General features: G+C 41.1%; 1 protein-coding gene across 2 annotated transcripts in view; it reads left to right on the forward strand.

The window, feature by feature from the left end:
* The window catches only part of CABLES1 (Cdk5 and Abl enzyme substrate 1), a 69,847-nt gene that overhangs the window by 32,802 nt on the left and 15,738 nt on the right, over window positions 1-21,307 (forward strand). The window contains exons 3-6 of one of the 2 annotated variants that reach the window (XM_085220882.1): window positions 1,828-1,920; window positions 8,978-9,055; window positions 18,991-19,090; window positions 20,601-20,757. In XM_085220882.1, coding sequence (XP_085077008.1) covers window positions 1,828-1,920; window positions 8,978-9,055; window positions 18,991-19,090; window positions 20,601-20,757 — 428 coding nt within the window. The remainder of the gene's footprint in view (window positions 1-1,827; window positions 1,921-8,977; window positions 9,056-18,990; window positions 19,091-20,600; window positions 20,758-21,307) is intronic. The other variant, XM_085220883.1, reaches the window with a different exon arrangement.

Raw genomic sequence — 21,307 nt, forward strand, 5'->3', positions numbered from 1 at the left:
TTAGCCTATAGCCTTGTTTATCCACATGCAGATTGGCTGTCTCTGCCTACTTCAAAGCAGAGACTTAATAGCAGAGACTGTACCAACTGGCCTGTTACAAATACTTGATTATTTTAGCAAAGCTTGCCATTGAATGCTTACCGGTGTGTTATGAAGCATTCTCATAAATGATTCAAACAAATATAATTGGCAAAAGATATAAACAAAGCATGGCTCGCACAGCAGTATTTCTGTTCACTAATTTGCAGAATAGTTGGTAGAACTGCTCTCTTGGTGCTGTCTTCCTGTGAAGAACCTAATTGCAACCACAAAGAGAAAGGGTAGTGAAAGGGTTTTACTAACGGGAGAAAGCAGAAATAGCACAGTGATGGGGATCTGCCATGGGGGCATAGCAGTGGCGTCTATGGGGACTGGCATACCCTGGTGGCTTGAGACCAGTAGGCTGCAGTTTCAGTCGTAGAATCATAGAATGGCCTGCGTTGAAAAGGACCACAATGACCATCTAACTTCAACCCCCCTGCTATGTGCAGGGTCGCCAACCAGCAGACCAGGCTGCCCAGAGCCGCATCCAGCCTGGCCTTGAATGCCTCCAGGGATGGGGCATCCACAACCTCCTTGGGCAACCTGTTCCAGTGTGTCACCACCCTCTGTGTGAAAAACTTTGTCCTCATACCTAGCCTAAACCTCCCCTGTCTCAGTTTAAAACCATTCCCCCTTGTCCTATCACAATCCACCCTCGTAAACAGACGTACCTCCTCCTGTTTATACACTCCCTTCAAGTATTATAAGGCCACAATGATGTCTCCCCAGAGCCTTCTCTTCTCCAAGCTAAACAAGCCCAGTTCCCTCACCCTTTATTCAAAGGAGAGAGTCCAACAGAATGACCTCAGGAGGCCAGGAAGCAGCCAAGCTCTGCCTGTATGTAGGAGAGGATGGGAAAGTAGGCAATGGAAGCATAACACAGAGGGACTGTGCTGGTCCCCTGCGCTGCTTCTGGGAGTTATCTCTGGTGCGTGTGCTCTGTGACTTGGAACAAAACAGCAGTAAGATGAAATGGAAGGAGCTTATACAGCATGTTGTGGTTTCTTGATTAAAAAGGCTGGAAGGAGGGAGCGATTGTTGTTTGTCTCATCTCTCCTACCTCTGCTAATTTCTTTCTCTAATTGCAGTTTTAATAAGTGTGTTCAGATGTAAAATAAATTTAAGGATTATTATTTTGAGGAGAATTTATTTTTCCTGAAGTGATTTATTTTCCATTGTTCTGTATGCCATCCTGAGCATGGGAAGTGATAGAGTTAGAAGTGAGTATGAATTACCCTTGTAAGTGAAAGATTTTAAATCTTTCTAAAGTTAAAACAAGAAAACTTCTTAGTAGCTCCCTTATGAATAGCTGAGAAGTATACAGAGGTGTGGGTGTTGATGTAAGGAGAAAAAATCTCAACAGGGTCTACCACATTTTGTTTTGCATTATTTTTTCCCTCCAAAAACTCAAGCTAAGCTGTCACAGCAGATTACAGGAAGTTTTATTTTGCTGAGATTTTTTTTTTAAATGTGTTTTTATGCATGAAGGGAGGGGTGGTGGTGCCTTTTCTTATTATTATTTGAAATACTTTTTTTTTTATTTGAGCTGTCACATTTCCAGACTTATTGTCTTCATTGTTCTTGCTGATTTCTAAAACAGGGTGCCTCAGATCATTTGTCTCGTCTTTCCTTCCGGCCTTTGTGTAGGCTCCTCGCCTGTACAGCAGGGAACGGAGTATATATTTTATATATATATATATATATATATATATATGATTTTTTTTTCCTGACTGATTTATTTTTCAGATGTCGGACTCTCTCAGGATCACCCAGACCAAAGAACTTTAAGAAGGTTCATTTTATCAAGAACATGCGACAGCACGACACCAGAAACGGCAGGTACTGTGCATGCAAAGGCTGCTTCTGCAAAGGCAACTGATGGGGCATGGGAGCAGGCAAGGTTCAGTATCCCTATGAAACAGGGCAGTGTGTACTTCCTGTTACCAAATGAGTAATTGATACAGAACATTAAAGTACATGATGAAAGTGCAGGCTCCTTATTTGATTGGATACCAGTCAGTGACAGTGCTAATCCATAGACTTGTAAGGCCTGTGTCTATTAAGGAGTGCAGGGCTAAGTGTAGAGTTAGCTGAATTGTTAGGGCTGCCTACTGAAGAAGGCTTACCTGACTCAGGAAGGCAGCTGAGTGAAGGATATTAAGATTATCCTGCCTCTTACAAGATGAATTATGACCGTGACAGATTCTGGTTTCACCATTGTGCCCTGCCACATGCAAGGTGCTTACTGGTAAGCATGTAGATGAAGATGGTTGTGACAAAGTGACAAGTGAGATCCTTATCTTCTGGGCAGGCATAGGCAGGTGTAGTACTCAGAGACACTGGGAAATGTATGACAAGGTACAGCTGCTACCTTGTGTGCACCCTGAGTGGGGCTGTGCACTATCCATCTCACAGCCGTAGGCAGCAGTGGAGTTGTGCAGCAGCACGCTCTCCCTTACTTCAATGGCATGGCGTCTGTCTTGTTCCCATCAACTGGATAGGTTCTTTATTCTGGTGTCATCCATCTAAGAAGTGAAGCAACCTTCTTCCTGCTTATAAAGACACCTCTTCTCTCTGTTCTTTTTTCTAAGACAATTTCACCACGTGCTTTATGATCCTGTTCTTTTCTGCGCAAACCAAATAGGTTACCTGACCAGGTTTCATATAGATTAAACTGTCCTGCTGTGAGCTGACCCTTGCACTTAACCTGTTTTCATAAAACTGACCAAGAACTATGTGTATAATCCTTAAAACAGCTTGTGTGCATAGCCTGTGATTTTTATCAAACGTAGAATCGAATCAATAGAAATTATCATCATAGAATGATTTCAAGTGGAATCATTTGAGTTGGAAGGGATCCTCAAAGGTCATCTAGTCCAGCTCCCCTGCAGCAAATAGGGACACCTGCAGTTACATCAGAGACTGGTCTGGTCTGACTTGGAGTGTCTCCAGGGATGGGGCATCCATCACATCTCTGGACAATCTCTTTCAGTGCTTAACTACCCTAATTTAAAACAAAACCAAAAACAACAACAACAAACCTCACCTTTTTCTTTATATCCAGTCTAAATCTTACCTCTTATTTTAAAAATCCTATTTAGTTTGAAACTCTGGTGTAACATCAAACCACAACTTATATGATTCAAATTTCGGAAAGTTTATCTTGGCTGGAGCAAGAATTCCTTGCATTTATTCTCACATATGCACTTGAATACAGTAAAAAGGTAGTTATCAACATAAATACCACAGAATGTGGCTCTGGGAAGTGATAAATTTTTTTGAAACAGTTTTTGTTGCAGACAGATGCATGCTGAACTATTGACTTAGCAGCTGGTTATTGTCTAAACAACAAATACATGTAGAATCCAACTCTAAAAAGCAACTCTCCGGCTTTACCCTGGTTTGTATGTTAATATATGCATGCTCTGGGAATTTCTTACAGCAAAAAAAAAAAACACTTATCATAAAGTGTTATGCAAATTCATCAGAGAAGGAGTAATTTGATATGCATATAAAATACATGCATAAACTTCATAGAAACATTACCTGTAAAAGAAAAAATAAATGGTTTGTAAACAATTTACAAAATCACTCATTTTCTCCATCTGTTGCAAAAATACATTTGCAGGATATGTGCAGCATTTTGGCTTAGCTTACATATCAGTCATTGCATCTGATAATAAAACAGAATATTTTTCTTACTAAGAAAACAGTGCGTAAGCTTTTGTTATTCAACTGGCTTCTTATCTTTATCAACAGACACAACTTTCCAGAATATTTCCATAATCATAATAAAGATCCCTTTATCTAGAACACAGATACAGTAAGAAAAGAGAGGCAGTTTAGAAATGCTTTTATCCTATGGACAAAGAGTGTCAATGATATTAACTAAAAATAAAACATAAAGTCAACACTTTGTGTCCTTTAGGGCCAGCTATCTCTAGCGATAAGTAATCTGAGCACGTACCCTGCTTTTCCAAGGGGTCTGGATGCTGTTGCAGTCACTGGAGTTAAGTCATTCTGTATGAAAAGGGCCCCTGGAAAGTCAGGTGAATGTGCTTTATCTTTTCAACCTGGAATCGAAGGTTCCGAGTACCTTTAGACCTCCACAGTTGCCTGTGACACAGAGGAGCACAGGTATTGCAGTGGATAGGAAATCGTTCTACTTGCCTTGCTCAGGATCTTTTCCCAGGCAACTCATGTGGGTGTGCATGAAGGCTCAGTCTGGCGGGAGTCAGACTTTTGGAGCTCTCCCCAAAACCTGTGACCCTTCTGTCACTGCACAATGCCCTTTTATGTGGCTTGACTTGAGGAACTCAGCTTTGAAAGCATATACGCTAATACATCTTCTAATTTAATAGCTGAGCTTCAGAATAACTAGCGCTTTTAGTTATTCTTTCTCTGGTGTGTGACTGAGTTTCATAGCAAAGAAAAATGCAGTGTGGTTGGTAGCTCAGGGCTTATTTTCCTTCTTTGTCTGCCCTTATTTGTGGCTCTCAGCCTATGAGTTCCCTGGCCCTGGAGTGCTGAGACCTCTTCCCCTCTTATCTCTGGGGATGGCACATGCTGAGCAGCAGTGCTCTGGTGAAAGCCTCCAGCAGTCCTGCACAAAGGCGGGACTGGCCGTTGGTCTTACAGTGGTTCAGGTATTTCAGAACAGAGAAAAACCACCTACACAGGTCACAGCGTATCAGTGATTCTTTATAAAGCTTCCTGTTGATAGCTTTGTGCAGTGGTTAAACCAGTTTCTTTAGACTTGTAGGATGTGGTTTACTAAAGGAACTAGAAGACTAGATTTCCTAAACAGTACTATCAAAGCAGTCTTGTAAAACAACACAAAATAGATTTCCCATTAAAAGACAAAGGCATGCCAACCAAGCATACAGATTAGGAAATGTAGCCACCAGCATGTGGTTTCACCCTATGAGACCTAGTGCCTTTACTCAGCAGGTTTATTGGTGGTCTCTTTCATAAACTGTGAAGCAGAAGGTTTCCTATCTAGCAGAAACAGGCCACCAAAATAGCAACATGAGCCAGCTGAACAAACAATTCAGGGCAAGAATGTGACAAGAACATTTCTGGAGTCATCCTATATAGCAGTAAAACAATACTCCTCTCCCACTCCCATGCCACTGCTTTCTCAAATTTCCATTAGTGTATGTTCTGTGTCAAAACCAAACAGAGCCCAGAGGCTATGAAAGGTCTGTTTTGCTGCCCTTTTAATTCTGATGATGCACACATGCACGCTAAGAGATTGACTGAGTGGCCTCACCACTGTTGATGGTTATTCTTGATCACTTTCACATAGACCCAACTTAAACTTGGGAGACTCCAAAATGATGTCTGGTACCACGATGGCATTTATGGCCTGTGTATTCACCTTTACCTACAGGGACAGAAAGTCTTGCTGCTCAAATATCATCAGTCACATATGAAGAAATATTCAGCATGTATGTGGTACATACGATGCATATCGTGTTCACATTTGGAGTCTTTTGCTGCAACGTGATTGAGCCTAGATAGAAACTGAAGGAATCACTTTATTCCCTAAATCAGGCAAATTACTGATTCTGTGGATAGCCTTGTGCTCTGTATATTTTTGTAGTTTAATAGCATACTCCTCATTAAAGAAATTGGAAGATTAGCTTTTAGAGCCTCAGACGGTTGGACGTTGTCAGAGCTGTCTTGCAACGTAGTGGTTTCTTTGAACCATAGTAATTAGTACAACTTTTTTTGGTAAAATGTGAGAAATAAAAAGTGAGCTTTTGTGCATGAAGTAATTTTAAACATGTCTATGTGGCACAATGGCAGTTAAGGCACATAAACCCACTCTGACTCCAAGTGCTTCTGATATCTGAGAGAGCTCGTTTGGAGCTGTACACCATCATAGGCACAGACGAAGAGCTGAGATCCAGAAAAACGGTCTTCTCTCATAAACAATAATCTGGTTTTCTTGAAGAGCAGCCAGCTTCCATCACACCTCCTCCAAAGCATACTTTCTAAGGAGGTTCTGGACTTTGTGGTCTCATCCTCAGAATTTTTTTGTTTCTGCACATTATGAAGCCACTAAATCAAATGATGTTTCATCCGTCTGTGATCAGCTTCTGACTGCTACCTCCCTGATTCTCTTCTAGGCCAACTCCTGAAGCTGATTGGCAGCAGGCTCCTCTGGGAGCGATGCAGAGGGAGGTCTGGTAATCTGGTTGTGGAGAAGAGGCTGTGCGCTCCTCTCCCGTTCTGCCTGGACAGTCTTAATGTAGTGATGTCCCCTGTTTCATGGAATGTGTTTGGTTCCCAAGGAAAGGAAAGAAATCTGGAGAAAAAAAATACAGCGCAGGGGCTCTGCTGATGCTTTTTCTTTCCTTTCTGATCTGATTCTTTCCTGATGCATGTCAAGCTTTCTCTGGGTAGATCTAGATGGGTAGATTCCCATTGTTATCTACAATGCCAACTATGAAGGCATAGAAGGCACTTATTTATTTTTCTTTAAGGGAGTTATGGGAAATTAGTGGAAGTGCTGTGTTCCAGGAGGAACACAGAGGAAATGGGGGAAATATGCCTGCTGGGTGCTGCGGTTTTCTGAATTCAAAGATGCTTTCTGATGTCAACCTCGAGATCTGTGCCAAGTTTCATACATCAGCAAACAAGGCTTTCAGTGAACAAGCAAGCTGTTGTGGGTAGCAACCATTCAGCAATAAGCAGTGGCAAGCACAAAATCAATCATATGCCAGTTTGGGGGGCTTTTCTTGCTTGTGGCCTGTCTTTCTCAAATGTGAAAAAATGATTCCCCTTGCTTATCACTTATTGCAGCACCACGAGTCTGTCTGATTTGGTATGAAATAGTTACCTTAAGTGAGGGCTATTATAGAATTCAGATCATACTGCATCTGCTGCAGGAGGGTTTCCTGACACTATTTGTATGCTCATTATTAGAGACCCTCTGTGTTAAAGGGTAAATACCACTTTGCTTTTAAATATACTTTTAAAGAAGAAAATAGAATTTGTGTAATAGAATGAACCAGGAAAGGGAAGATTGATCTTTCTGCATTTTTCCAAAGAGCTGACACTTGCACACAGCATCTCTCTGGGGAGACTGAGCCTTTTCCAAGAACTATGACTAAGCTGATTCCATAAGGAAACGGTATTTTCAAAACAGTATAAGGGGTACAAGGCTTAGAGGTGTGTAAGGTGATTTTCACACAATAAAGAACAAAGTAGCTTGCTAGGGTTCATCATCCAACTTTGACCAGTATAGGACAAAGATGAAAAATTTGGCTGAAATCCTCACCTCATACGAATCTGTGATAAACACACAGAGAAAATCAAAAGAAGGAAGTGAAACAGCCCTGACAACCAACCCATTAATAAGTTCTAGCATTTTGAGCTGCAAATGGAAACTTCCAGGAAGGTGAAACGTAGTAAACTGTAACACTAACAACATTAGCAGTGTAGAAATTGCCATCACTGTGTCTCAGAGGAATTTGAGAAGCGGTAGTCCACTGGCTAGTTTTAGGGGGAAAAGGGGTCTTTTCAGCATATGTTGTACAATTGTACAACAGTTGGTGTCCTAAAGCTAATGAGGAAAGATGGTATATTTATAAATATTTATTTATTTATATTTATATATATATCTTATATATATCTTATATCTCAGTCAAATTTCTTATGACTTCTTGCTCAGCTTCAAAATTTTAATTATTTAGCTTTTGGCAGTCTGTGTAGTTTTATGAAAATTGAGTCTTGACCTCAGGGTAGTTTTGATGTTTCTTGATTATATGTCTGAGATTGATGGCTAAATTTTGTAGATGTTAAACTGATAGGTTGCTGTAAGGTATTTGATTTAATGCCACATGGTGGCTTTGCAGATGTTGCAGAGATTTGGAAACCGGTTTAAAGCACAAAATAGTCACTGTAAGAGTGCTCTGGATTCTGAGATAAGCTCTGTGCAGGCATATAAATTACGCTTTCACATAGCCAAATGTTGAGCTACCTGCCTGTAGTGAATGAAGGCATGCCATGTTTACAGGAAGAGAATCCAGTCCTGACAGGGAATTATTGAGATGTGGTGCTGGAGGAGAAAGGGGCAAGGAGCGATGTGATCAGTCACCTGAGTGTCAGTGCAGTGTCATAACCAAGAGGGCTGATGGGATTACTTTGTACAGAGGCAGGTGTATCTTGAGGGCTAGACACTAATCTTAAAGGTAAGAGTGAAACTTAGATGACACTTAGATGACACTGCTGTCTGTACAGTCGCCAAATCCAGTCATAATGCCCAGAGGCCAAGAAGGATGATAGGGAAGGACAGGAGAATACTCAGAGAGAGACAGTGGAAAGCTTAGCATAGCAGTAGAATTTGACTTCATCCATAAATTCTATTTCAAGAACAGAGAGATGAAAATCTCAAGTTTAACAGAGGAAGGTTGTGGCTAGTAGTAGGATTTATTTTTTGTCCAATAAATGCTGAGTCTTAAGTCAGCCACTGAGTTGTATTTATCCCAGGTGATTGCTGGTGCTGTTGGATTTGTTAGTTTTGTTTCAGGTGAGTTGATGAATCATCAGAACGAGCTTGGCTCTTCTGGTGGACTCTCTTTCACTAGGACTTTTAGAAAAGCATCTGTTCTGGATTCTGAGTAAGATGTGTTCAATGTGTTGTTCTTAGAAAGCCTGCAAGGGGATGGGACTCCGCTGCTCGTTTGCAGGCACATACTTTAGCATTTCTGCAATGAGTCAGTTACACAGTACCTTACCATGAGATAAAAAAGAGGAGGGAAAAATTGTTGGTGATGGAAGTTTTGTGATTATGAATTCCTCAACGATAACATCTGTCGCTTTGCTTATTGTGGTGGGATTTTTAAATTTTAGTCTTTGATTTCTTTTATTTTCTTTTATATTTTAGAATAGTCCTTATCAGCAGCAGAAGATCCTTCTGTAGCATATTTTCAGTGCTGCCATATCGAGACTGTACCCAAGTCGGGTATGTATATTTATACATGTACTATGTAGTCTTTCTGGACCTGCATGTAGAACTGAGTACAGATAACAGAATGTCAGAAGCTAATGCTTTTAAATATCTGCTCTGAGAAAAGATAAATGCATTTAGAAATGTTTGCGCTATGGGACATTACCAGGTTAAAATTGCAATTCTCACTTCCTACTTGATTTATACGTGTTGTAGTATCTTTGTCTACTAAACTAGAGAAAACAACCTTGTCTCAATTTTATGTTCCTGAAATATCTGCACCCTTTATTGTTTCTTCTGATTTCACTCATCTTCGACCAAAGAAGTACCGCAGACAGAACAACTTTGATTTTATAAGCAGTCCTAGCTTTCTGATTCTTCCACATAAATATGGTGCTATTCTATCTAGATTTCCAGTACTACTGGGAAATAACTGAGTCTGAACATAATACCTTTTAATTGTACTTGTAGTAATTGGTCAGATTATTCAGCTAGTAAAAAGACAGTAGTAGCAATGCTGGCATTGTTTTGGCAACACGTTCTTAGGAGCTGCAAGCAACTTCCATAGAGCTTCCTTACATCCCTGGAAGGGCTGAGACTTCTGATAGATAAGATTGTTTGGATTGAAGCTATTCTCTAAAGCTTTTTTGTTCTTGCAATGAAACTGGATTGAGGGGGGAAGTGTCATCTCGAGGGCTCTGGGGCTCAACTGCAGAAGGGCAGCACAGGGCTGCAGCTCTGTGCCTCTGGGTCAGAGGGTTAAGGCCTGGCCACTCCCCAGAGAGCTGAGAGTTGCCAGCAGTTAGCGTTGGCTCAGTGCCTGCGGACCCCAGCAAGTCTGGGGGAAATATTTGCTGATACGGTGAGGTGGGTTTGAAAGACCCACAAATCACTTTGCGTCAAGTTCATCCAGCTCATAGAAGATGAACTTGGCTCATATTTTTCAGTCACCTTTTAATTCTAGAGAGCTATTTGCAACATCTGCATCAGTAATTCAAAAGAAGAGGAGATTATTTCTAATGCAAAAAGGAACGGAAGTACCTTTGTAGGAAAGTTGTCTTGCTTTCCTCTGTCTTACAGGAAAGTTTTTCCCTTAATTAAGCAGGGATGACACATGAGGGAAACTCTTGACAGATTGGCAGCTTTGTTCATTCTTCTTTGGTGCATTGTCATTCATTTATGGTCATTGCCCTCTAGAAATTGCCTCTTTATTGAAAAGTGAATATATTTTGAAACGCTGATGACTGGTTATATCTTCAAAATTACACTCATAATGGATCCAGTTGCAAGCCTAAATATTATTTCAACATGTAATGTCTTGCACCATGCTTGCACAACAAGAAGGGATTGGGATGAGAAGGTAAAAAGTGCTAGTACACAGCAATCCAGCCCCATTCCCTATGTTAAAAAGCCAAGATGGAAAAAAAAAAAGCTCTCTGACTTTCTCCCAGAGCATTAGAGGAAGAGAGAAACAATTAAGTGGCACCTCCTTCCAGGAACAGCTGGTGCTATGAACAGATGAGGTACTATGTCATAAACTATAGCCACTCTGTTCAAGCTGCACAGTAGTTGCTTACTACACGCATTTTGGATGTGAGGTCGGAGTGGGACACGTATCCTTTTGTAGTGACAGCGTCCTTTAGCTTTGCTTTCTCTCTGGATTGCTGATGCATATGTCCTGACTGGTTTATTTCATGTAAACTTTATTGACTAGCTGAGGAGAAGAAGCAAATAATTCCAGGGAATTTTGGACATGTCTGCAATTAAAACATGAGCCCTGGAAGCAGGAGAGCAGGTTGGATATTCATATAGGAGAGAAGTGGCAGAAGTATGTGGCAGAGTGGCTGCTGCTTGTCCACCTCTGCTCCAACTTGCAGGCACTGCAGCCTGCGAGGAGACCTCCTGGCACAGCTATGTTTGGGGAGACTGCCTGCCTCCACTACATTGGTAGGCAGCACAGAAGAGCTCCATTGTATCAAGGCTGGCAGTTGAACTGCACTAACAGATCAATTTTAAAAGCTGTCTGAAAGGCAGTTCTTGCTAACATAGCTAAATTCTGTGCTCTTGGCCAGGATGGATGGGACTATGTGACCCCTTAGCAGCCATATGCAAGAAATATGCTATAGACCTTACCCACCATATTCTACAGTAGCAAGAACTCTCCTCAAGCTATGTTCTTAAATGGCTGTGCAAATACAAATGAGTGTTTGGGGAGAAACATGAGAGGACTAAATTTGAGTTGTCCCTTGGAATATCTCTCTCAGATTCCCCTTCCCTGCAGCCAGGCAGCAGCAGGTTCACTGGAGTGTGGCTTGCAGCAGGATCCTGGAAGGAAGTGCACTGCAGAACAGAGCAGGGGTTGCCAGTGATGGATGGCAGATTTTGCTATCTGCTGTTTCAGAAGGTGTGTTGGGTTGCATATGCCAGGGCTGATAGGGGAGGACAGCATTTGCCAGGGAAATTATTTGCTTTACTTTTCTCTTGTTGAAGAGAGGCAAGTGTAAACCAAAGAGTGGTTGGATGTCAGGGGAAAATTCTTTACAGAGAGAGTGGTGAGGTGCTTGAACAGGCTGCCCAGGGAGGTTGTGGATGCCCCGTCCCTGGAGGTGTTCAAGGCCAGACTGGATGAGGCCCTGGGCAGCCTGGTCTAGTATTAAATGGGGAGGTTGATGGCCCTGCATGTGGCAGGGGGGTTGGAGATCCGTGATCCTTGAGGTCCCCTCCAACCCGGGCCATTCTGTGAATCTGTGAGTGGTACATTGGAGAGAAAGAAGTCATGAACAGTAGCAATCACTAGAATTTTGTGCCCTCAGTTTTGTCCGTACTTTGATGGAAAACTAATGCTCTAGCTTACAGTGGTTTCGTGCAAGAGGAAAGTGAGAATTAAAGATCCATCAAGGTTTTGAGATGCATTCCTGCTGCTGAAATCACTGAGAGACAGATATTTATGCAGATCTGGGCCATAATGTCTCCTCTGTGTCCAGTTTTGGGCCCCTCACTGCAAGAAAGACATTGAGGCCCTGGAACGTGTTCAAAGGAGGGCAACAAAGCTGGTGAGGGGTCTGGAACACAGGCCATATGAGGAGAGTCTGAAGGAACTGGGAATGTTCAGCCTGGAGAAGAGGAGGCTCAGGGGAGACCTCATTGCTCTCTCTAACTTCCTGAAGGGAGGTTGTAGTGAGCTGCGGGTCGGCCTCTTCTCTCGTGTCATTAGTGATAGGACCAGAGGGAATGGTTTCAAGCTACGGCAGGGGAGATTCAAGCTGGACATTAGGAAGTATTACTTTTCAGAAAGGGTGGTCAGGCACTGGAATGGACTGCCCAGGGAGGTGGTGGAGTCGCCGACCCTGGGGGTGTTCAAGGAAAGACTGGATGTTGTGTTGAGGGACATGGTTTAGTGGGAGCGGGAGTGGGTAATAGGTGAACGGTTGGACTGGATGATCTTTTAGGTCTTTTCCAACCTTGCTGATTCTATGATTCTGTGATTCTCTTCAGGTCTGGTTACTGTAAGGTTGCCCACATCTTTGTGGGTAGTGTGATGGCAGGCACAGCTTCACCTGTCTGCATGATCAAGAGTCGAGTAATGAGCTTGACTCCCATCTAGTCTGCCAGAGTAGCTGCAAGAGCAGACATAGCCAGATTACAGCAACATAGGGAAGGCTGTCAGCAGCTGAAAGAAGCAGAAGTCTTGCCTGCTGCCCTCCCATGGCCCCAAAGACCTACAGTGTTACAGCCCTAAGTTGGCAGACCTTGTGCACTGCTTAATGGTAGATAAGGGCCGTGATGGGAGAGCTGCCCCATACTGACTTATATAGCAGTATTGCCTCTCTTAGTAAATTAGCAGACACACAAACTCTTTACGGTTAGCGACCAGTCTGCAGAGGCATGCATTATTAGCAGCACCGGTAATATTGGTTGAATGCTTGCCTTTGATTATGTTTTTATGAAATACAAGGTCATTGTTTGGTGCACAAGTTAGTGGTAAGGCAGCTGAGGGACCGGCGATAGTACTGCAGATTTGCCGGTGCAGTTGCTATGTTTCAGTGTACTCGAGATCTTCATGGCTAAGAGTATTATTCGTAATCTGGATTTTTTTTCTGCTGATTTTTCTGCTTACCTGGAAAACATGTGTACTGTTACCACGCAGGGATGTGTGGAGTACTTAGAAATAGTACTTAGAAATTTAGAGAATCATATGTAATGTTATACTAATACTTGTCTTCATGTTCCTTTTCTTAATTAAATGCAACACTGAAAATGATGGAAGAGCTGCTTTGCAATGAGTATTGGAACTGGAGTTCTAGCTCAGCATCCCCTTTATTCTCCCTTGAAGGAGAGGAGAATCAATTCCTGGACAGTTCTGCAGGCTGGCAGAAAAGGGGATGTAATGACAGTTATCAGAGTTGTGCCTTCTGCCACTCCTGAGCTGCTGTGGTGCACACCTCCTTTGTCAATGGTGAGTGGTTGCAGTGGCAGCTCACAGCAAGTGGAGTTGAACCCTGGTGCTGTTCCTCTTCCAGCACCCACTCAGTGCAAAGATGCTCTGTCCAGTTCTCTGTCCAGCAGTCCAGTTCTCATTCATATTTTAAATTGCCTGAGCACTTTCAAAAAGGGGGTTGGTAAGGTTATTAGCAATGTTACAGAGAACGAGAAAGGTATCATATTTTTTCCCCCCAGGAAAAAGGGTAGCAGTTAGTTGATTTTATAGTTCTGTTGCTTTAAATTGTTTTTCCTTTGGCACACATCCTTATAGCTCACTGTTTAAAAACATGTTTTGAAAAGGGGCTTTTTAGGCTTGTTTTTGTTAGTGGCAAAAACTAAGCATTCATTTTCATTCACACATTGAAATCATAACTATTGTAGTAGTTTAGTTTGTGATGTTACAATAGCCTTTTAAGAGCTTCCAGGTTTCTCTAAAGGTCTGTCCAGAAGATGAATGTAAAGGAGCTGGGAAAGGAGTTGAGCTGGCAGTGTCGTGCAGATTCAGCTGGTTTTGCATCCAGCTGTCAGCTGGGGTCCAAATGACTGCCTGTCATTGGGACCGGAGGTGATGGGCTAATGTACAGAAAAATCCAGAGCATTAGATAGTGTCCTTATAAAACTAGCCAGTTCACCTTATGTTTTATTCTCTGTGGCATTGAATTCATTAAGGAGTTAGAAAGTTACCCTGCTGTAAGTATAGCTGCTGAATATTGCTCTCTGGTAGCAGTATAGGAGTTTATCTGACTAAGCCTGCCTCCAGAAAATAATACAGTGTGAGTAATCAAATGGATTGAAGCACAGAAAATTGATCATTTTTCTGAAGTAAAGCATTAAGTCGTTAGATAAAAAGAATGTATTGTTCTCAGAAATGCTGCAGACGAGTTTCATCTAGTTTCTAAAGATAGATCACTGTTGAATTTAACTTTGTCTCTGGCAGGATCGCTGATGAGTTCAATGATGCTGAGAGCAAGAAGTTTTCAATACAATCATCCCAAGTCACACGTAGCCGCAGTGATCAATGAGCCCATAGCCTGGCTCAAAGGGTTTCATTAGCTAAATTCTAATATCTCTGTCTTTCTTCAGTGTTCTAACTGCGTAAGAAAGTTGTATGCAAAATGAGGCAAAAAAACCTAACATTTTAGATGAGTTTGCCTCAGACTGCACTCCTGCAGTCAGTTGCTTTGGCAGATCAGCCAGCAACCATTGCTGTGATTGTAGCAAATAGAAATACTTACTGGAGAAATGAGAGCTTCTAAATTGCCATCAGGATAGTAGGCACAAGCTCATAGCAAAGCAGCATACTTTCTTACATCCTATAAGCTTATTACCAAGTTCCTTGCCAATTTTTGTATGAGGCAGTTTTTTTTTCCTTGCTTCTACCCAGCTGAACGAAACCAAAACCAAGTACATATTAGCATTACAGAAAGACAAAGAAAATTGCTTCCCCCTGCCCCCAGCACAACATGACATTTTAAAACTAATTGCATAGGTGAATTTTACAGAGCTCATTTTTATATATTTACATATATATATATTTTTATATATTTACATTGCTCATTTTTATGAGATTCCCTGTTTCCTCAGATTGAAAATAAGCAACAAATTCCGAAAGCTTAAAGTTTAAGTTTTGAACTTTTACTCCATGTTGGGCGGAATATCAAGACAAAGATCTGACACCTGAATATGTCTGGAAAGAGAAAAGGATGCTAGCCCATTAGAGCAGTCATTCTATGACTTTCTCCACTTCCTTTCCCTATATATGGCATCTTGAGATGTCGTTCTAGCAACACTAATGGCAATTAGGATCTAAAAACTCTCAACCCCTTAAATCTGTCAATCTCAGTTAGTGGAAACTATGCTTTTGGGCTGGCTGGCAGCACATCTTTTCCAAAGTTGTCATTGTCTTAATCTGTGTAAACAGAGACAATAAATAGAAATTATTTACAGTGAAGGATGAGACCAGTATTTTTTACTAACATCTTTTGAACTGCCCTTCCTTATGGAATGGATCTGAGCAGTCAGGAATCACTGAGCATAAAATACAAACACAAAAGGCTTACATCTCTAAATAACAATTATCAGATTCCCTTTGCAATAGGTAGAAGGCTTTTTCATGCATCTATAAATCTATTTAATATTTAATAGGCTCCTGAATTATTCACAGATTAAAGTGTTCAACTGTTGCTGTCCCTTAAAGAGCAAGTGCCCAGCAGGACTCTTGCCTGGAGCTTTATAGATCACGTCAAATCAGAATGTTTGATTCATTAAAGAAATGTTATACTTCCAAAAGTAATACTGTCTAATTTGTATTTTGTTAATCCTTGCTTGACTAATGAAACACAAAGGCTAAAAATTCCTGTTCTGATTCTTATTTGCCTGTTCAATAAGACTTTCTACCATCCCACAACAAATTTGGATTCACAGGTTACGCGGTTCTATTCCAGGAGAATCTCTGAGGTGGAGAAATTGCTTTTCTTTTTTTTCCTCCTATCTGGGATAACTGCAGCAATGTGCTTTGTATTGAGCATAGTTTCTAACACTGCTCACCAGCTCACTTTCTGGAAATGGTGCGCACATATAGAACACAGTTATTTACGTAAATCAGGGTAACTCCCCAAGTGCTGTCAAAAACTGGGCTGGTCTTGTGATTCCTTTTCGTTTTCCCTGCTCAAATAAAGTGAAGGTAGTCACTGGGTTCCTGTTATTTATTTTAACTTTGCAATATCTACTTGAATCCCTGGAAAATTTTGTGAAAAAGCACTTTTGGAAAACAAACCACAGGAAAACTGAAAATGAGGAAGAAAAGGAAGGAAGTTTTCTTCACTTAAAAGCCTATTTGGCAAGGACTGTCTTTCCTACTCTGCATTTTGTAAACAGCTCTTACTACTGCACGTAGGTTTGTGCAGTTCCTCAGTGCCAGTGGTAATCTAAATACCTTAAGCACAGAGAAAGCTTACTGGTTTTTGTGTTGTTTTTTTTTCAAGTGCTGATCCTCTGCGCTTTCCCCCTGTGTGGGGCCTGTTGCCCATGGTGCCATGTAAGGGGCCCATGTCCTGAAGATCTTGGTGTTGGTGGTTTGCTGTGCTTACGCATTGATGATTCCAGAACACCATCCTACTCGTTTCCTAGGCATGGTTCACCTGTTTCGCAGCAAGCAAATCAGAGGCATCTCCTGCTTTCCTAGTTTCTTTTGGGATTTGGAAGGCTTGGTGAGGAAGAAGCTGTGCTGGGCCAGCATCAGGACTGCAGCACATGGGTGGGGAAGCTTCTCCAGCACTCTTGGGATGGTAGCTTGCTTTCACCCACCAAAATATCAATAACCTGCTTTAATTTAGACTCCAGAACGGTTTTTTTATTATTTTGTTTAGCTGGCAGAGTCATAGGTATCCAATTTGAGCTTTGCTGATGCATTTGTGAAGTTTTCTGTAGTAGGAGTGAGAAGAAAGGTGATGGCTCTCCCAGTAGAAACTTCATTAGCTTATTAAATGTTAGTAATCGGGAACTCAGACAGGATTAACTGAAGTCACCTAGGAATCTCATATCAAGTGTTTGCCAGGATCTTCTATGAGCAGGAGTATAAGTTGGGATGATCGTTTTCATTTGTACAATGTGTTATTTTGCACTGATTTTCCTCAAGAGAATGAGTTAAATTCTCAGTTTTATGGACAAGTATCTCTGCAAACAGTAACATTTTATTACTGTTTTTCAACATAAGCGATCTTTTGCTACATAAAAATAAAGAGGGTGTAAAGGAAGAGAAGACTCTTATGAGCCCTTGCAAAACACTTAGGATGAGAGAGAATTACTTATTGCAACACTAGGTCCTGAAGATAGAGACTTCTTTTAAAAACATCAGAAAGATGTGAGAAGTTGAGACACTAATCTTCATTGATCTCTCGCTAATGTCCAGGAGTCATTCCTCTGCATGCTCGCACTCGCAGCTGACCCTGATCTCTGCTCCCAAAGAACTGATTTCATTTAAGTCCCCAGAGCCTCTCTGGTTTTGAAAAGCTTCTCTGCTGACTCCTTAAATGATGCCAGATTTTTGTTGGATGAATTAACAAAGCTATCAAGCCTTCTCTGTTAATTGCATGGAGAGTTTTCTCCGTGACTTGCTTTGAAAGTTATAATGGCGTTATTTCTTCCTCATTATCTTTGTGGAAGGAACCTAAGCTATTCTGATATTACTAAAGATAATCCAGATTTTTGTTTTGTTGTTCTGGGGGACTTCCTCAATTTGTGTGTTTGTTTCATAGATAAGAGCTATTGCTATTTAGCATGTGTTTCTAGAGGATGTAGTTCCTTTAAGCATATTCTGCCCAAGAACAGAGAGGCTAATCTGATGCCTTTGACAAAAGGTTATTTTTACAACGTTATTTGTGCAGCCCCTCAGTAATATGGTATCAGGAAGCAAAATGATAACATGACACTGCATGAAGTGAAGCTCAGGCAGTTAGTTAACAGGGCTTGGTTTGGATCCATGGAAAACATGGATATAGTGTTTTCTTTTGTCTTAGAGGTATGTTTTCCAGCAAATAGGTACATTGGATTTTTACAGAAGCAAGATACGTGACTTACTGGGAACACACTGGTTGTCAATTTTCAGAGAAATAAAAAGAGGAAGCAGGGTATGCAAAGAGAATGCAGGAATGAACCCAGGGCAGCAGTCAGATGAAGAGCCTTTTCCGAGCTTCAGTGTCAGCATCTCTCCCGCTATGGTTTTTAAGCTTGTTACTTGGACCTTGGTGAAAATCAGCCAGAAAAATATCACAAGATAAACATTTGGAGTTCCATGCAGTCACCATTTGTGGAGCAGAAATTTGATCTTTGTCCTTTTTACCTTTAGTCGCATTTTGATTGTGAGGCTAAAGCATGGGATGCAGCCTGATTGCCTCAGGCATCTCATTTACCTCTGAGTGTACAATGCCAAAAGCATCAGTCCTTCTAAAGCAGGAACACAGCTTACTCTTACAGGTGACAGGAAGGCCTGCATTCCCTTTGAGGCCTCCAGGAAGACATTCACTGAGCTTCAGACACTCCTGTACTTAAAGGTGCAGAAATTCCTCCTGAAAGCTTACTTGGGCAATTACTTCTCTGCATTACAGCGTAGGATCACTTGGGCATGTATTTTAGAAGCATCAGACTATTATGATATATGTCTAGACTATTGGATGCCATCTGAAACTGATAGGACTCGCAGTTCCCTGTAAGTGCTGAGCTGTGTCAGGTGTTCCCAGTGATGAGGAAAGATTTTGCAGCATAAATAGAATCTGATGTGCAACTAGGAGCAAGGTAGGCTTTTGCTGTAACATATTATAGGCAACACAGTCTTGCCTGTAGAAATTATCTGGTCTGTGCTTTACATTAATAGGTTTGAATTAATGGTACCTTCTTCCAGCAGTGCATTGTGAAAAGTAAATAAGAGCTATGTACTAAGAACTGTTTCTGCTCTGGTTTCTGTTCCCTAGGGACATGAAGTTGGATGGTGGACGCCAGTGCCATTCTAGTGGAGTGTGTCTGAAAGAGATCATTGGTCTTGAAGGTGTGGAGCTTGGAGCAGACGGGAAGGTGGGGATGCTTCAGTTCCTACCTCATTAGATTTTGTGTAGTAAGGAAAAAATAGGGCATAACTAACAACAAGCACAAATGTAAAAATAAATTACACTGTGCGGTATAACAGAGCAGTTAAAGCACAGTATGTACAAACTGTAACTAAGACCAGCAGAAATTCAGAAAGTATCAGTGCCCTAGCTGTCAATGCTAACAACTTTGCTGATGAAATCTGCCTCTGGCAGTGTCTAAGTCTGTAGAGCGTTACCGAATAGCTTGGTGTTCCCTTGGCCCTAGCAGGAGATACCAGTGCAGAGTATGTTGTTAGGAGCTTGAAAATAATACCTGGTGATAGCTATAAGCTGTAATTCTGTTTGCTTTCAATTTTATTTAATAAAACAGGTCTTACTTAACATAATCATTTGTCCAAAGGAGCAGGATGACACTAGTGTAAACTGGATGAGTTTGTCAAAATCCTAGTGTGTGTTCATTAGAATAGAATAAGTAATTAATGAATCTTTAGGGAAAATTGATCCATTTTAAACAAATCTATAGAGGAAAGATAATTTTAATTGTATATATGATTTTTTTTTTTTCCTGAAAACCTGATTTACTTCTGGTGGTTTTGTTTATCCAGCCTGCTGACATTTCTGGATTTAAAGGCACTAGGTCAGTGCTGCTGCACATGGTGTGCTCACCTAACCAAGTTACAGTCCAGACCCCAGACTGTAAATTCTTGAGGACAGTCTGTCTCCTTATAAATAAATTAAGGCTCACATGTTTTATTTGATACCTGTCCTGACCTCCTCATAAACCAGTCTGGAGTCTGAGACTCATTTTTTTTCTTCCTTTTAATGTTGTTTTTTTAAATAAACCTAGAAGCAAGGTCTGTTACTGGCCAAGAGTGCAAGCAGGGAATTGGTTCACTTTAAAATTAATTTTATTGTAGGTTATTCATTCACATGGAGTCCATACTGTAAGTCTAAGAACTGAATGATCTGTAACCATTGCTGTAAGCTGGTAGCTCACTTATGACACCAGCAATACTTTACCAGACCAAATTCTAAAGGACAAAAGTACCAGAGAAAGTGCTTAAGTTAAGAGAGGTTCAAGTGATTTCCCTCTGGCTGATGTGTGCTGAGGGACCCATATAGAAGAATGCTGTTTCAGTTAAAAAAAAAAAAAAAATAGCTGAAGTCTGCTACAGAGAAAGCCCAGTGGAAGAAACACTCATATTTGTAAATCTGACTCTTGAGTAGGATTTTGGAAATCCAGTTTATTAGAGCTTGTGTATGTGTTTGAGGTTTTGTTTTGTTGAAGAATTAATGCATTTTCAAAAGCTTTTTTGCATGGATAAACTAACTACACTGAAGCATATATAGCTGATGTATTAATTCATCTGTGCCTAACTATTAAACCAGAAAGTCCTTTGCTAATTTAGCTTCCCTTGCTTCTAACTGAAGTGCACGAAAGGGATTCTGCTCAGCTGAGCTGATAGTAAATCTGTGTATTCTGACTTTCTTTTTAGACTGTTTCGTATACACAGTTCCTGTTTCCAACCAATGCTCTAGGAACTCGGAGGAACACAATAGACTCCACCTCATCCTTCTCCCAGTTTCGCAATGCAAGCCATCGTAGCCTTTCTTTGGCAAGAGCTAACAGCACCCAGGGGAGCATTGATGCAGGTAACTTACCAAGAAGCTTGTTTTAATATATTTGCATACTCTAGCAATAGCAATAGAGAATTAATTATAGTGAAGGATTTTTGGTGGAGATACACTTTGTCTCTGCCTGTCATTTTTGTGCTCAAATTAAGCAAAATACAGTGTCATGCAGTAGGTAACATAAAGCTCAGAATGCCTTTCTCCTTGCTTGTTCCCTTTTGTTCAGCAAGGCTGGCTTTAGATCATGGAAAGTTGAGTAAACACAATCGCTGGTTCTGTGTCATACTGCCAGCCACTGATCCTGCTCAGCATGCCTCCTTGGGTGCCTTCCTTCCACAAAAGGCTCATCACCTTCGTTTGCTGTGGAAAATACACAATGGTAACACGATAGTCATAGGCTGAAGGTGTAAATCATACTTTTGACCTTTATTAGACTGGAAGGTGCTGTGTTTACAAAATTGGGCACAAAATGTATGCCAAAGCACTGTATGCTTAAGATACTTCAGCATGTTAAATGAAACAAATCAAAACATCTCCATAAACAGATGAGAACTTGTTGCTGGGAATAAAA

Source organism: Meleagris gallopavo, chromosome 3, assembly GCF_905368555.1.
Source record: "Meleagris gallopavo chromosome 3, MGAL_WU_HG_1.1, whole genome shotgun sequence".
In the NCBI taxonomy this organism is placed as follows: Eukaryota; Metazoa; Chordata; class Aves; order Galliformes; family Phasianidae; genus Meleagris; species Meleagris gallopavo.